Genomic DNA, 15,981 nt, shown 5'->3' with positions numbered 1-15,981 from the left:
TAGGAACAATATTTTTTCTACGAATGAAATACATTTTGGTTTTAATTTTAAATTTTTATTTAAAATTTTTGCGCATAGTGTGCTGGACAATCAAGAAGCATCACAAACAGTAACAGCTTTACTGATTTCAGACAAATTAATTCCATCCAAACTTTGTCATCGATCAGTAAAGCTTACTTACTGTTCTTGATGACTTATATTAGAAAAGCATGGTTGTTTAAATTCTACTGTTGTCTAAGCTGCTACTTTAAACTCGAATTGGAACTTAACTTACTTAACAGCATCTATTTTTGCTTGCTCTACTAGTAATTTAATAAAAAGGTTATTACATAAAAGCGAAAGCAGTTTATTACTTGGTAAAACGTTAGTATATTTTACATAATACTATTTAGATAAACGTTTAAATCCCAAAGGAATTCCACCTTCCGGTAACAAAGTGATCGCTGATTTACTGAACTTTAACGGTATCTGCGTGTCTTTGACGGGCACAATTTCAAACTTGTTCAACAAGTGAAAAAGCATTGACTTGATTTCCAGCAATGCAAACCTAGACCCTATGCAGGCCCTGGCACCAACCCCGAAAGGCATATAAGTGTAGGGTTTGATGTTGCCTTTATTTTCCTCCGAAAACCTTTCAGGGTTGAACTGTTCCGGATCAGGATAGTATTTTGGGTCGTGGTGGACTGAGTAAATTGGTATCCACAAAGGGTCTCCAACTTTAAAGTTAAGGTTCGGGTCTTGAGGGGCAGTTGGTGTCAATGTGTAGGGTTTGACGCATATCCGATCTGCCACCAATGTCACCGGCCATTTTCTTAACCCTTCTAAAATTAGCACTTTTTAAGTAAAAAAAAAATTCATAAAAATGTTATACCTGTGACTACCATATCCAGATACTTCATCCCTAGTAAAACTTCGTATGACGGTTTCCCTTTGGGGTCTTTGTAAACGTTCTGAATTTCAAGCCGCAGTTTATCCTGGACATCTGGATTGATTGCCAGTTCATAACAAGTGTAACTCATGACAGAAGAGACAGTTTCATAGCCTGCTAGGAAGAAAATTAAGGCTTGAGCCGTAATATCCTGATTGGTAATTTGATGGATCTTGTGTTGTTTGGTTTTCGCGGATTTTTCCCAATTTATAGTATCATCCGCAACAGCAAAACCTTCACCTTCCTCGTTCTTTTCTTCATTATGCTGCTGTCCTCTTTTGAATTCAAGAAGTAAATTTATCATGTCTGGTCGGACAATTCCTTTTTCTTCCCTAAAGGTCACAGTCTCATCAATGGCTTTGATAAAGAAATTTCCTGCGCGTTTGGATAGAAATGGAATTTTGAAAAACTGAAACATTCAATATTTGATGCATTGCCACTGAGGGGTTATCATGGAGGTTTGACCTTAAGAATCCAAGGACACACCAAAAGTCCTATAAATTTTAAAGCAATAGCGTAGGTATTTAAGTTGGACACTTCTTTGCCCATTCGGTAAAACTCGTTATCTCTGTCTTCTAGTGAGTTCACGTGGATCCCGAAAGATGTTGATGCAATCACGTTGGTTGCGTATCTATGATGTTTATAAAGAACAAATTAACTAAATTACCTTTTAGAGTGTCATTATGTGTTAATACCTAATTAACCAGATTGAGATACAGAGGCAAATTTTTTTTTAAGTTTAAAAATGTAATAGCCGCCCACTTGGAGAATATGAATATCAGATTGCGTACCTAGATAAGACATCTTTCATTTCCACTTCCTGTAATTCGCCATTACTTTCGTCAAAATGTTTTACAAACTTCTCGGCCTCATCAGCAATTAAACCGTACATAATTCGCATTTTACTGCTGGTAAAAGTACCGGTCAGAAGCGATCTCATGTCTCTCCATTTTTGTCCTTAAAATTACCTCCAATAAAGTAATAACGGTCAGTTTTTAAATTGCTATTTACGGATACCTTTCAACGCGAAGAGATTTTTGCCCCAAAGCGGATCCACATCCTCTGCAACAGCCAAATTCGGATGATCGGTGAAATGCTCGAAATCTTTTATCGCCACCAATTTGATTAGATCCGGATCTTTAATCACTAAAATCGGGGAGTAATACTTGTAGATGCCCGTGTATCTAAAACATCCTGTATTAGGTCCAATTCATCCATTTCTTTTGTAGTAATGGTTATTACTTGCTTCCAGGATGAGCACAATAAACCCAGCTTAACCATTCCAGAACGGTTTTACGATGCAAAGACGTAGGCCAAACATCTCCCAATACGAACCATGGGTTCAACTGGGGCACGCCCATGTTTTTCCAATATTTGTACGGTTTAAGGTATCCATACCATGTTATTAATGCTGCTAAGGTTAGGAAAAAACTAATCCAGAACATGTTCGTATTGGTAACGATTACTACTACAGAAAACTGTTTTTGGTACCGATTGACTAAGAAAACAAAACGGTATAATCACAGACATCTACTGATTACCTTTTATATAAACTGGTTATTAAAACACTACTCGTCAACATTTTGTTTAAATAAATTGAACTTGTGATATTCCGTAAAGAGATTGCACAAAAACACTCATGTATGTTTAAAAAAATGTTTTTCTACGAATATTTGCAAATAAGCTACTTTGCACACGTAAAAGTGTGTGCAAAGTGGCACTTTCCCGCACACTATGCGGGAAAAATTTTTTCCCGCACACTTTTTAAAATGCTGATTATACCTTGCAACAGTGGTTTTATATAGACTATTATACATAAAATCTGCTTAGAATTTTGCGTAGAATTCAAAAATGTAATAATATTCAGGGGTTTCATATAAAAAACACGACTTTTTTCACATTATTCTTCCGTACAGTTTAGGTAAATAAACCACCTTGTCTCTGTCTTTGAAAATGAGGCTTGTTTCCTTAGAAACCAAAGCTCATTGTCAAACAACGCATTTATATGCAATTTAAAGTCTACAACAGTGTTTATTCTTACTTATTTAAGTTAAAAAAACTATTTTAATAATGAATATCACCGAAGATGAACTTCCGGAAGACGTTCTAAAAGCCGCCAACATGGCTAGTTTGCAATTGCTGCCTCTCAAATCGCGAGAAAAATACGAGAAACAGTACGAGTTGTTTACCCAATGGTGCGAACAAAAGGGGATAAAAACCTTAAAGGAAGAGGTACTTTTAGCGTATTTTGTTACTTTAAGCAAAGAATTCAAACCTAACACAATGTGGTCAAAGTATTCAATGCTCAAAAATGTAATAAAAATAAAAAGAGACATCGATATCGGTGAATTTTATAAGCTCACTGCATTTCTGAAAAAGCAGAATGTTGGTTTTAAACCTAAAAAGGCGAAAATTTTTACAAAAGAAGAAATATTCAGTTTTATGAACTCCGCACCAGATGAAATTTACCTGTTAATTAAAGTTGCCACTATATTCGGACTTGCTGGTGCATGTCGAAGGGAAGAGCTAGCCAATTTAACCACTACAGATATTGAAGACAAAGGAAACCTCATAATTGTTAAAATTAGGGATTCCAAAAATCATACAGCAAGAAACTTTCTAATATCAGAAGAAGTTCATAACGGAACCTACCTGCAACTGTACAGAAGATACACCGGCCTACGTCCAAAAAAGTCAAACAATCGTTTTTTCCTAGTTTACAGAAAGGGTAAATGTTTTTCGCAAAGTGTTGGAGTAAACAGTTTTGGAAAAATGCCTTCTGAAATAGCTATTTTTTTGAAGTTGCCAAATCCAGAACTCTACACAGGGCACAGTTATCGTCGATCATCGGCAACGTTCCTGGCCGATTCTGGAGAAGGAATCACTGACATAAAACGCTTGGGGGGTTGGAAATCGACTACGGTAGCTGAAGAATACATTGATGAATCCACAAGTTATAAAAAAGGATTAAGTAACAAAATTCTGACCTTCAATCCTAAAGAAAGTGAAGCAGTTCCAAGTACCAGTATTTTACCTTCAGTTGCTCAATCTGCGATCAATTTAAAAAACGCGACCAACTGTACATTTAACATTAATGTTGTTAATAACAATAAATAGTTATAAGTTGTTGTTTTTAATATCAATAAAAATTAATCCGAACTCCGCTTCGCGTCGTTCGTCTAACTGCTTTCGCGTGTGGGAAAACATAACTTTGCACACTGAATAGGAAAACTACTATTACGATTTGTGTAAATATTATTGACAATTTGCCCCCAAACCTAGCTAATGAGCTATTAATACTCTATTAATAATTAAAATATCAAGAAAGTTTTTTATCAACCGACATATTTTTTGAGAAATTTGAGCACAGCGAAATGAATAGATTACGTGGTTTTTTTTAACAATACTTAGGTAGAAGAAAAGAGAGAAGACATCGAAAAGTACAATAAAAGCTCTTAATACCGAATCTTAAAATAGTAGTTTTCCTAATTAGTGCGCAAAGTTATATTTTAAGCTTTAAGTGCGGGAAAACTACTTTGCGCACGAGTTAGGAACAATATTTTTTCTACGAATGAAATACATTTTGGTTTTAATTTTAAATTTTTATTGACAATTTTTGCGTATAGTGTGCGGGACAATCAAAAAGCATCACGAACAGTAACAGCTTTACTGATTTCAGACAAATTAATTCCATCCAAACTTTGTCATCGATCAGTAAAGCTTACTTACTGTTCTTGATGACTTATATTAGAAAAGCATGGTTGTTTAAATTCTACTGTTGTCTAAGCTGCTACTTTAAACTCGAATTGGAACTTAACAGCATTTATTTTTGCTTGCTCTACTAGTAATTTAATAAAAGGTTATTACATAAATACGAAAGCAGTTTATTCCTTGGTAAAACGTTAGTATATTTTACATAAGGGCTATTTAGATAAACGTTTGAATCCCAAAGGAATTCCACCTTCCGGTAACAAAGTGATCGCTGATTTACTGAACTTTAACGGTATCCGCGTGTCTTTGACGGGCACAATTTCAAACTTGTTCAACAAGTGAAAAAGCATTGACTTGATTTCCAGCAAAGCAAACCTAGACCCTATGCAAGCCCTGGGACCAACCCCGAAAGGCATATAAGTGTAGGGTTTAATGTTGCCTTTATTTTCCTCCGAAAACCTTTCAGGGTTGAACTTTTCCGGATCCGGATAGTATTTTGGGTCATAGTGGATTGAGTAAATTGGTATCCACAAAGAGTCTCCAACTTTAAAGTTAAGGGTCGGGTCTTGAGGGGTAGTTGGTGTTAAAGTGTAGGGTTTGACGCATATCCGATCTGCCACCACTGCCACCGGCCATTTTCTTAACCCTTCTAAAATGATCACTTTTTAAGTAGAGAAAAAAATTCATAAAAATTGTATACCTGTGACTACCATATCCAGATACTTCATCCCTAGTAAAACTTCGTATGACGGTTTTCCTTTGGTGTCTTTGTAAACCTTATGAATTTCAAGCCGCAGTTTATCCTGGACATCTGGATTGATTGCCAGTTCATAACAAGTGTAACTCATGACAGAAGAGACAGTTTCATAGCCAGCTAGGAAGAAAATCAAGGCTTGAGCCGTAATATCCTGATTGGTAATTTGATGGACCTTGTGTTGTTTGACTTTCGCGAATTTTTCCCAATTTATAGTATCATCCGCAACAGCAAAACCTTCATCTTCCTCGTTCTTTTCTTCATTCTGCTGCTGTCCTCTTTTGAATTCAAGAAGTAAATTTATCATGTCTGGTCGGACAATTCCTTTTTCTTCCCTAAAGGTCACAGTCTCGTCAATGACTTTGATAAAGAAATTTCCTGCGCGTTTGGATATAAATGGAATTTTGAAAAACTGAAACATTCAATATTTGATAGATTGCCACTAAGGGGTTATCATGGAGGTTTGACCTTAAGAATCCCAGGACACACCAAAAGTCCTATAAATTTTAAAACCGAAGCGAAGCTATTGAAGTTGGTCACTTCTTTGCCCATTCGGTAAAACTCGTTATCTCTGTCTTCTAGTGAGTTCACGTGGATGCCGAAAGATGTTGATGCAATCACGTTGGTTGCGTATCTATGATGTTTATAAAGAACAAATTCAGCTGCACAATTGTAGAATATGGATATCAAAGAGCGTACCTAGATAAGACATCTTTCATTTCCACTTCTTGTAATTCGCCGTTACTTTCGTCAAAATGTTTGACAAACTTCTCGGCCTCATCAGCAATTAAACCATACATAATTCGCATTTTACTGCTGGTAAATGTACCGGACAGAAGCGCTCTCATGTCTCTCCATTTTTGTCCTTAAAATTACCTCCCATAAAGTATAATAACGGTTTTTAACTATTTATGGATACCTTTCAACGCAAAGAGATTTTTGCCCCAAAGCGGATCCACATCCTCTGCAACAGCCAAACTCTGATGATCGGTGAAATGCTCGAAATCTTTTATCGTCACCAGTTTGATTAGATCCGGATCTTTAATCATTAAAATCCTGAAGTAAAACTGGTAGATGCCCGTGTATCTAAAACATTCTATATTAGCTCCAATTTATCCATTTCTTTTGTAGTAATGGTTATTACTTGCTTCCAGGATGAGCCCAATACATCCAATTTAGCCATTCCAGAAGTGTTTTACGACGCAAAAACGTAGGCCAAGCATCTCCAAATATGAACCATGGGTTCAACTGGGGTACGCCCATGTTTTTCCAATATTTGTACGGTTTGAGGTATCCATACCAAGTTATTAATGTCGCTAGGGTTAGGAAGAAAATAATCCAGAACATTTTTGTACCGATAACCACTACAGCAAACAGTCTTTGAATCGCTTGAATAGAAACACCGAACATAAGCTTCAATTAATTAATTACTGACCTTGGAGCTTGCAAAACAGACTGCATAGTGATTATTGTGTTATCTGGCTGATATAATTTTTTTTTATCTATTTTTGGATTGGCTACGTCTAATTCGTGTAGGCCTTATGAGTGCATGTTTTTTACTTGACCAGAATGTCGATAAATCAGCTTTTAAAATTGAAATTGAATGCTTCTGGATGTTTATAAATTTTTTAAAATTGTCTTACACAAAACTGTTGTATATTGAGATGGATACTACTAGCTAACACTTAATTATTATATACAAATGACAATCACCATGTTGGCAAAAGTTTTGATCTAGGATCCAGTATTCTTTTAAGATTAGTAATTGTTACAGTTTCACTGGCATCCTTAAATTTAGAGATAACTACTGTACAGTAGTACATACTCGTAAAAGTAAGTTTAGAGTTAAGGTTTCTCTACAACTTCTAAAGCTTAATTCAAAAGCAAATCGTGACTCAACTATAGTGTTACTCAACTAAGTACTTGACTTGTCAAGCAAAAACATAATAGGTACTTGACTTGGCTTGATTTTTTTAGTGCAGAACTTGATTTGATGTCAAGTATTTTCACACTACTTCACTGAAAATGGTAGTGAATAGGTTTGAATCACGTTTTTTATACAATATTTTATTAAATTTTGACGACTTATATTGTAAATAATATGCGTTGAAAAATATCGACTAATAATATAATAGGACAAAAGGAAGTATTTTACTAGAAAAATTAAAAAATTATTTTGGTACGTTCGAAACACTTACCAACTCATTTTGAACTAAGCTAACGTAACTTTAAATCAAAAAAAAAATCAGAAAGACTTGTGTAAAAGTAAGTTTATTAGGACTTATTGCACAATTTATTGGGAGCAAAACTAGGAAAATATCGTATTTCGTTGAGTGATTTACTAACTTAGGGAAAATAAACAGGTCAGGCGGTATTGGTATGCTTAATCTGTTTTAGGCCTAAAGCTTTTGAGAAAGAAGTGTTGTGGGTGCATTGTGCTATACCTCAAGAGTTTAATAATCAGGTGAGTTATTGTACTCACGGGCGTTATGTTTAGGCTTGATAGAGCTAGTGATCTGAAAATACATCTGATTTAAATTGAGACTATACTTTGACTGGTGCAAACTTTGGCGCTGTAAGGCCTTTGTTGACTGGGTCGAAAAGCTTGAGTCGGGTTACTATTGTAAAGGGAATGACCTACCATAGATCCCTGGTGAATTCATGTGGACTTATCGCTGTCCGGTGGAAGGGACAGCGGGGAAATGAAATAGTTGGTTGAAGACGTCGTAGGTTGATTATGACGCACGTTTTGAAAGGGAAGGCATTAAGAATGTAAATTGGTCGGATTGGACTAGAGATGTGTGATCGTTAGTTAGGAATGATTAGTTTACAATGTTCGAAAGATTCAATAATTGATTGATTTAGGACTTCACTTAGGAAACAGAGCACTCACATACATTTTTTATTCAGTACCAGTTTGACGTGTGGAGCGTTTGATTGGGCAAGTAAAGTGGTGAGTTGACCTTCTGTTAGTACATAAATCAAAAAATCCATACTCTGACGTATTACTATGAACGCCCCCTTTTTCCAACCCTACACTCGTTATCACGTACGCAATAACTCGTAATTTGTTTTTCGCTTTTCCTAAAAAAAAAACAAATAATATTTATTGAGAACTTTTATTTAATCAGGAAACATAAACGAAAATATAATATATTGTAACTTTAGCATTATAAGTATAGCAGTCCGATGATTGTTTATCACACAATCGTCTCCTTATACTGAAACGATAAATAAAAAAATAAAAAATAATAAGAAAATAACGTAAATAAAAAACAATCCTCTAGCCACACTGTAGCTAATTAAACAACGTGGCTATTTCAGTAATCCTAAACTGGTTGCTTGCAAGAGCAAAGTATGGCACTGACTTAAGCCTTTTCAAAAAAAGTTTGCAGCTCATTTTCAGTGTAGGATATCACAAAAATTAAGCAACAAAAACAGTCAAAGACTCTAACGTTATCCGCTAGGCTCCGTTTACGAAAAATATCACTTTTTTTATTGTTAAACACTTTCAGACTCAACTAGGCCAACCTCTTTTATATCGCACGCATCAAAATACCGAACGAATGATTTAATAAACATTTTGTTGTTGTTTTGTGTTGATACGTGCCGCAATATGCCAAACTAAGCGATAAATCGTGTTAAACAAACGCTCTACATCTTAAGTTTAATAGGTGTTCAATTTAAATACTCATCAAGTTAATGTGAATCAGTGTGTTTGTATTGATATTGATAACAATTAAATGACATTAAAGGGCATATTCTTAACTCAATTCTCAATAATTTGGGAAAAATTCACTAATTTAAATGGATTTGAGTATCTGGAACAATCAAGCTCGGTTTGGTTTAAAAAATTCCTAGCAATAAAACCCAGGAAAACCGTAAAGAAATTAGAAAAAAACGATTTTGACTTACAACGAAAGTAACAAACTTGATGAAGTATTTATAATTGAACGCGAATGTCATACGTTTAATTAACTGTCCTCCTCCACGTTAAAAGAACGCCTATTTCGAGCTCCACGTCTAATTTGATTGAGGCAGGCAAGCATTCTGATCATGAAGGCTGCAGGAACGGTTATGGTGTCTCTGGTTTCTTCCAACATTATTGCGTTCCGACTGATCAACTGAAAATTACAACACAAATAATTTATAAAATTTTAATTTAAAATGTAGTTTTTGACGTTTTTTACAATTTTCCGGAAAAACGAACAATTTTACTATGATTATTTCCTTCATTGTACCAGCAGCCAATCAAATTACGAGAACCTTTCTAGTTCCACCAATGGAAACCGTTTTATACTGATTATTTCCTTCATTGTACCAGCAGCCAATCAAATTCCGAGAACCTTTCTAATTCCACCAATGGAAACCGTTTTATACTGATTAAATCCCTGGCTGCTAAAATTTAACAGTGATTAAACACCACCTACCTTTTTCGAATACGTTTTTTGAAGAAAATTTGATATTAAACAAAACGGGATTTAGACACTTATAAAATTTAAGTTATCTTCTTCAATATTAACAATTAATAAATCACTGTAACGTAGTTTTCATTAAATAATTATATAAATTAAAATATTTTGACGTATGATTGTCAATTTGAAATGTAAACAAAAATATACATGGCTGAACGAAAATCTGTCATCTGCTGGGGTGAGTTCAATATTATCATTAATTTCATCAGGTTTAGTTTAGTATTTGTGTTCTACCTAAGGTGTTTTCTTGTTAATATACTCAAATGTGGGTTTTCAGGAAATAATCTTGACATATACCCCTCGGCGTTCACGTTTTATCACGTAAAATGTGCATTGGTAGGTTTTTTGCAAAATTTTTCTTTTAGGCAAATGGTTTCGACTAAATAATTCTTTGGAAAAAATCCTTCGACCTGCGGTCTCAGGATTTTATCGTCGAATTATTTAGTCTCAATCATTTTCCAAGCAAAATTTTGCAAAAAATCACCTATGCACAGTTTACCCGATAAAACTTGAACGTCTCGGGATATAACCTATGACAATTCCACTCATGTACAAAAAATGCCATATATACGTCATCAAAACACGGTTTGCTATCGGCTAATAAGGAAGGAAGAGAGTTTGCTAGCGGATAAAAAAATCGGATAAATTTTGCTGTTGATTTCATCGTTTCCACGGATTTTCACTACACTTCTATTGTTGCAATGTCTCACCTTGAGATTTTTGCTGGCACTGTCAATTTTGATGTTTGTTCGTATTGTTTTGGTTATGGCTCGCTTCCGTTAGAGTTCTACTGCAGAAAATCAAAAGAACCAAAAACATTTATTTCTGCCAGTACAAGGCAATCACAGTCTTATTATATTATTGATTATATTCATGGAATTGTCTTAACAAATACCATTCGAGCTCAGATTTTGAACAGGATAATTTTTCCGCTTGTCTTCTCATACTTTCTTTATGGTACAAAACTCGACCTGTTTGGCAAAATCACTCGAGCTGCGCTCTCGTGATTTAGTTACAACAGGTCTCGTGCTGTTACACCAAAAAGAAAGTGTTCTAAGACAAGCACAAAAATTATCCGGCTAAATCTGAGCTCTTGTGGTATTGCCCCCGACAAATCCACTCATGTACAAAAAATGCCATATATACGTCATCAAAACACGGTTTGCTATCGGCTAATAAGGAAGGAAGAGAGTTTGCTAGCGGATAAAAAAATCGGATAAATTTTGCTGTTGATTTCATCGTTTCCACGGATTTTTACTACACTTCTATTGTTGCAATGTCTCACCTTGAGATTTTTGCTGGCACTGTCAATTTTGATGTTTGTTCGTATTGTTTTGGTTATGGCTCGCTTCCGTTAGAGTTCTACTGCAGAAAATCAAAAGAACCAAAAACATTTATTTCTGCCAGTACAAGGCAATCACAGTCTTATTATATTATTGATTATATTCATGGAATTGTCTTATCAAATACCATTCGAGCTCAGATTTTGAACAGGATAATTTTTCCGCTTGTCTTCTCATACTTTCTTTATGGTACAAAACTCGACCTGTTTGGCAAAATTACTCGAGCTGCGCTCTCGTGATTTAGTTACAACAGGTCTCGTGCTGTTACACCAAAAAGAAAGTGTTCTAAGACAAGCACAAAAATTATCCGGCTAAATCTGAGCTCTTGTGGTATTGCCCCCGATTATTTCCCTCATTGTACTAGCAGCCAATAAAATTCAATGAACCTTTCTAGTTTGACCAATGAGAGCCGTTATATACTGAATAAATCCCTAGTTGCTAAAATTTTACACTGAATAAACACCTCCTACCTTTTTCGAATACGTTTTTTTGAAGAACATTTGATATTAAACGAAACGGGATTTAGACACATATAAAATTTAAGCTATTTTCTTCAATATTAACAATTAATAAATCACTATAACGTAGTTTCCATTAAAAAATTACATAAATTAAAATATTATGACGTCTGATTGTCAATCTGAAATGTAAACAAAAATATACATGGCTGAACAAAAATCTGTCGTCTGCTGGAGTGAGTTCAATATTATCATTAATTTCATCACGTTTAGTTTAGTATTTGTGTTCTAACTAAGGTGTTTTCTTGTTAATAAACTAAAATGTGAGTTTTCAGGAAATAATCTTGACATATACCCCTCGGCGTTCACGTTTTATCACGTAAAATGTGCATTGGTAGGTTTTTTGCAAAATTTTTCTTTTAGGCAAATGGTTTCGACTAAATAATTTTTTGGAAAAAATCCTTCGACCTGCGGTCTCAGGATTTTATCGTCGAATTATTTAGTCTCAATCATTTTCCAAGCAAAATTATGCAAAAAATCACCTAAGCACAGTTTACCCGATAAAACTTGAACGTCTCGGGATATAACTATGAAAAACGTAGAAAGAGACAGGTATCCTTTTGTTCTGTAACATTCTTCTGTTTATAGTGAGTAGAGTGAGATGGACTGCATGCAGACAACTTACGTCATCGGCTACGTAGGGATCAAAACCGCATTCGTTTAACACGGGAGCCCACAATTTGACGTCGTGATCGATGCCGCTGGTGGCCAAAATAGGAAAAGTTGGATGCGGTTGTAAACAGTTGACCACGTGCTGATCGGCCTGGAGCAACATCTGCAGCTCGGCGGTATGTCGGTCCCAAACGAACACGTGACCACAGTCTGAACCGGACATTACGTAGTTGGATCCCCAGAAGGTCGCCTCCTTGATCATAGTCCTGCAAATTTAACAGTTTCTCAAATACAGAATAAAAGAATCATTGGTTGGGGCAACATACCTTGCATTCCTATGCCCGGTGTACTTCTTCTTCACCTCTGCTTCATACATGTTTATAGTAGGTTGAACGACTTGTGGTTCTGGTTCTTTAACAGGTTCTTCCTCCATTTCTCGTTGTTCTTGTTCGTCGTCATCATCTGAAGAGTCCACATCCATCTGAAATAAACTAGAGTTTAGACTGAATTAGGGCAGGTTCGAGTGGAAATGTTTATTTACGTCAATATTACGCCTGTCTGTTCCTGAAGAAGTTCTTCTGAAGACTGCAGGGTTCTCATTGTTTGCACGCAAACTGATAGTAGAACTCGACGTGCTCTGGCCAGAATATCTGCATAAAACACAACAGTTTTATAATAGGTCACTTTGATTGTGTAGACCAAATCAACCTAAAACTGACAGATGGTTCTGATCCGTGCTGGTTAATGAAACCCCGCCTCAAGTTACGTAAAGCAGCCAGATGGTTGTGTAAATCAATAGTTACTGCTGAATTTTCTCCAGTTTGGTTGGGTGTGGCTGGTTCTGATGTAGAAGTAGGTCTGAAACGTTTTTCTTTAACATCTGCAATGCCCAGGACAAAGCAATACACTCACTGCACAGGTTGCTCAGTACTCTCCTCCCCTCGACCATCATCAGTCTCCACACTGCCCCCACTACCCGGAATTCCGGCCGAACCGCCCTCCAATCCCCGTTGCGAGTTTTCGTCCGCATCGACCGAATCCTCTCCGCCAGCAGAGAGGGCAGCACGAGTCATCGGATCGTTAAGCATACGCGACAACACATCGGTCATGCGTTGCATCAAAGTGGCTTGCAATTGCGGCCTGGCTTGTCCGACACCGGATGGCCCGGACGCGTCCCTTTCGGGTCGAGCGTCCGGTCCCGTGTCCGACCAATCGCCGCGCAATCTCAGTCTTCTAACTAAGGGCGGAGAGACTCGCTCTCTTTTAGTTCTAACCGCTTTTAATTTGTCCCATACCGACGGTTTTGGTGCAGGTTTTTTCAACTGAGTTGAAGAACATTCCTGCAAACCAGAAATTTGATGGTGGGGAAGTATATTTAGAAAGTGTCCTCACAAATGTGTCAATGTTGTGAGTGTATTACATAACGTGACAAAATTGACGCCTATACTGAGTGTCCGGCAAATATATGGCAGAATTTGGGTTAGCATGTAGCAGGATGTCAAAAAAACCAATGTTTGTCATAAATTGCCCTCTAGCAGAGATTCAGAGCCCCAATATGGGGTCATGCTGTTCAGTTTTTTAAACAACAAGAGGAAAAAACAGTATTTCACAAATTCCATTTGCCGTTAGCAATAGGGCAAGTGTATTAAAGTCTTTTGTTGGAAAAAGTTAGTTGTTACTGATATGATTTCCAGCATATTCAGAATTACAAACACACCAAATAAAGAATTATTGGATCACAGTAAAACCTAGTTAAATAAAAGTCAAATTTGTAGTAAAGTAATAAGATACTATAATACCTAAAGTTTTTAACAAAAACTAATATGCACATAAAAGTGTATAAAATAAACTTGAAGATAAATCAGTTTTTCAGTCAGCATTATTTGAAACTAGAGCTTTTTGCTACCAAAAAAATACAGACAGAAATACCTTTTGCACTCCTAATGTTTTTGTGAGAACCTTTAAAACAAAACACTTACCTGAACATTAAATAAATACAAATAGTCTGATGAGTAACTAACTAGCATATCTTTGCCATCACTATCATAGCTCAAAGATGTAATCCGGTAGTGTCGCTCATCACCAAATTTGGGCGCCACAAAAGTGCAAAAAGGCTGCGCCAGTAAATGTTCTAACCAAAATTACAGTGTTACAACACAGTTGTTTAATTCCACTGCAAATTACCTCCAGGAGACAAACTTAAATATCTGCGGTCATAAATTCTCACTGTGGAGTCAGCACAGCCCACTGCAAGCTGATGAGTAGCTACAGGGCTAATCGCCAAGGACGTTATGGCACGTTGACAAGAAATTAATATGTTTTCTTTACACTTTTGTTGCTGACAACTGTAAAATTAAAACACTGATCCAATCACCAACCTAACTAATTGAATTGCCCTGACTCACTGGCTTTTCTCTCTTAAATCAAACCATCTCACAGTACCATCCTCACCACAACTCATAAATGTATTGGAACTATCAGGAACTGTAAGCACCTCATAAGTAGTAGTGCCACCGTGACATAAAAACTGGTTAATACATGACTCTTGTTGCCTATTCAAATCTGACATACACACCCATTTAGTAAGTCTTATAAGTGACAAAAACTAAAAACTTACCAGTGTGTAACACCACCCCATCTCCAGAACAGCTAACAATCTGTAAGTCACTAGTGTAAGGTAGGAACTTAGCACTGAATATGTTTGCCTTATGACTGGTAGCACAATTTGCTTCAACTTTATAAGAAAATCCATTGGTGATGACCAAGTGTTGGTCATCAGATCCAGACAGAATCAGGTTGCCTGAGTCATTCCAACAGATGGTATTTACACAACCTTTATGCACCTGCAAGGTGGTCAACAGCCCAAGACGCTGTACCATACCACGGTCATCTGAAAATCAGTTAGTTTTAACTTATTCTAGTTCTTGGGGAGGTAAACTGCTGTGGTACCTTTTGCAGTTGCCCCAATATGCCCAATCTTTGCATTGTGCTGCCTGTTCCACAAGTCCTTAAACACTGAACTTTGTTTTGCGTACATTCTGGCCAGAAATTTAACGTGAACTAGTGGATTTCCTTTTGTGTGCAAAACTATAAATAGACTTTGAAAGTTTTTGATTTTTTTGAAAACCTTCTAGCATGTCAATATGGTGTGTTTACAATTTTTATTCACAGCCATTGGAATTTTAGAGAAACTGAAGTAGTTAACGATAAGCACCAAATCAGCACTTTATTGTTGTTACCACGCAAGTAGAAACACAACTTTTAAACTGATGATTAATGTAAATTATAAAATAATTGTTGTTGTTTTGACAGTTTTAACTGGCAGCTGTTTGGTGACGTTCTGCGGATTGTGAACTGTCAAGTTAATCACTTTTTCGATCATGTTGCTGTTTCTGTTTGTCAGCTATCCTATGAGAGAGAAGCAAATATTGCTGTCAACTGTCAAACTTTTAGAGGCTCCATCTGGGATTTGATTTTTGATTTGAATTGAATTTCGTCTAAAAATTCAAATATGGCTGCTAAAGTGCTATAAGTAAAACTTATTAGTCAAAGTTTGGAAGAAACTCATTGTGATTCCAATGGTATCCTGAAACGAAAACGGCTGTGATTTTATAAGGGGATTACTAAAGAAACTGCACAA

The 15,981-nt window shown here is 36.1% G+C and overlaps 2 protein-coding genes across 2 annotated transcripts; both read right to left on the bottom strand.

The window, feature by feature from the left end:
* Positions 1 to 330: 330 nt before the first annotated feature.
* LOC145735320 (uncharacterized) lies at positions 331 to 6,841 on the bottom strand. The gene is made up of 13 exons (XM_081989169.1): positions 6,538 to 6,841; positions 6,313 to 6,479; positions 6,093 to 6,258; positions 5,862 to 6,027; positions 5,340 to 5,805; positions 4,853 to 5,288; positions 4,658 to 4,669; positions 2,171 to 2,449; positions 1,946 to 2,112; positions 1,720 to 1,885; positions 1,394 to 1,559; positions 872 to 1,337; positions 331 to 821 (listed from the first exon to the last, which is right to left on the bottom strand). The coding sequence occupies exons 1-13, from the start codon at positions 6,801 to 6,803 to the stop codon at positions 385 to 387; spliced, it is 3,360 nt and encodes a 1,119-aa protein (XP_081845295.1). The 5' UTR covers positions 6,804 to 6,841; the 3' UTR covers positions 331 to 384.
* Positions 6,842 to 8,496: 1,655 nt separating this feature from the next.
* On the bottom strand, positions 8,497 to 15,672 carry LOC145737187 (DDB1- and CUL4-associated factor 6-like). The gene is made up of 11 exons (XM_081991787.1): positions 15,291 to 15,672; positions 14,959 to 15,231; positions 14,747 to 14,903; positions 14,526 to 14,686; positions 14,321 to 14,472; positions 13,254 to 13,681; positions 13,050 to 13,199; positions 12,883 to 12,991; positions 12,668 to 12,822; positions 12,355 to 12,607; positions 8,497 to 9,517 (listed from the first exon to the last, which is right to left on the bottom strand). The coding sequence occupies exons 1-11, from the start codon at positions 15,376 to 15,378 to the stop codon at positions 9,368 to 9,370; spliced, it is 2,076 nt and encodes a 691-aa protein (XP_081847913.1). The 5' UTR covers positions 15,379 to 15,672; the 3' UTR covers positions 8,497 to 9,367.
* Positions 15,673 to 15,981: the final 309 nt, after the last annotated feature.

The sequence above is a fragment of the Ips typographus genome, linkage group LG1, assembly GCF_016097725.1.
Source record: "Ips typographus isolate SLU linkage group LG1, UJ_Ityp_2.0, whole genome shotgun sequence".
NCBI lineage: Eukaryota > Metazoa > Arthropoda > Insecta > Coleoptera > Curculionidae > Ips > Ips typographus.
The sequence above is the reverse complement of the archived record's forward strand: the minus strand, read 5'-3'. Positions and strand labels throughout refer to the sequence as shown.

Bases quoted from the DNA above. Each gene is read 5' to 3' on its own strand.
- LOC145737187 (XM_081991787.1), bottom strand. From the start codon at position 15,378: ATGTACGCAAAACAAAGTTCAGTGTTTAAGGACTTGTGGAACAGGCAG. The intron at 14,904-14,958 runs GTAAGTTTTTAG...TGTGTATGTCAG, and splicing joins TGGGGTGGTGTTACACACTG to ATTTGAATAGGCAACAAGAG. The intron at 12,608-12,667 runs GTATGTTGCCCC...TTAAATTTGCAG, and splicing joins ACCGGGCATAGGAATGCAAG to GACTATGATCAAGGAGGCGA.
- LOC145735320 (XM_081989169.1), bottom strand. From the start codon at position 6,803: ATGTTCGGTGTTTCTATTCAAGCGATTCAAAGACTGTTTGCTGTAGTG. The intron at 5,289-5,339 runs GTATACAATTTT...TGATCATTTTAG, and splicing joins TCTGGATATGGTAGTCACAG to AAGGGTTAAGAAAATGGCCG. The intron at 1,560-1,719 runs GTACGCAATCTG...TAAACATCATAG, and splicing joins ATGAAAGATGTCTTATCTAG to ATACGCAACCAACGTGATTG.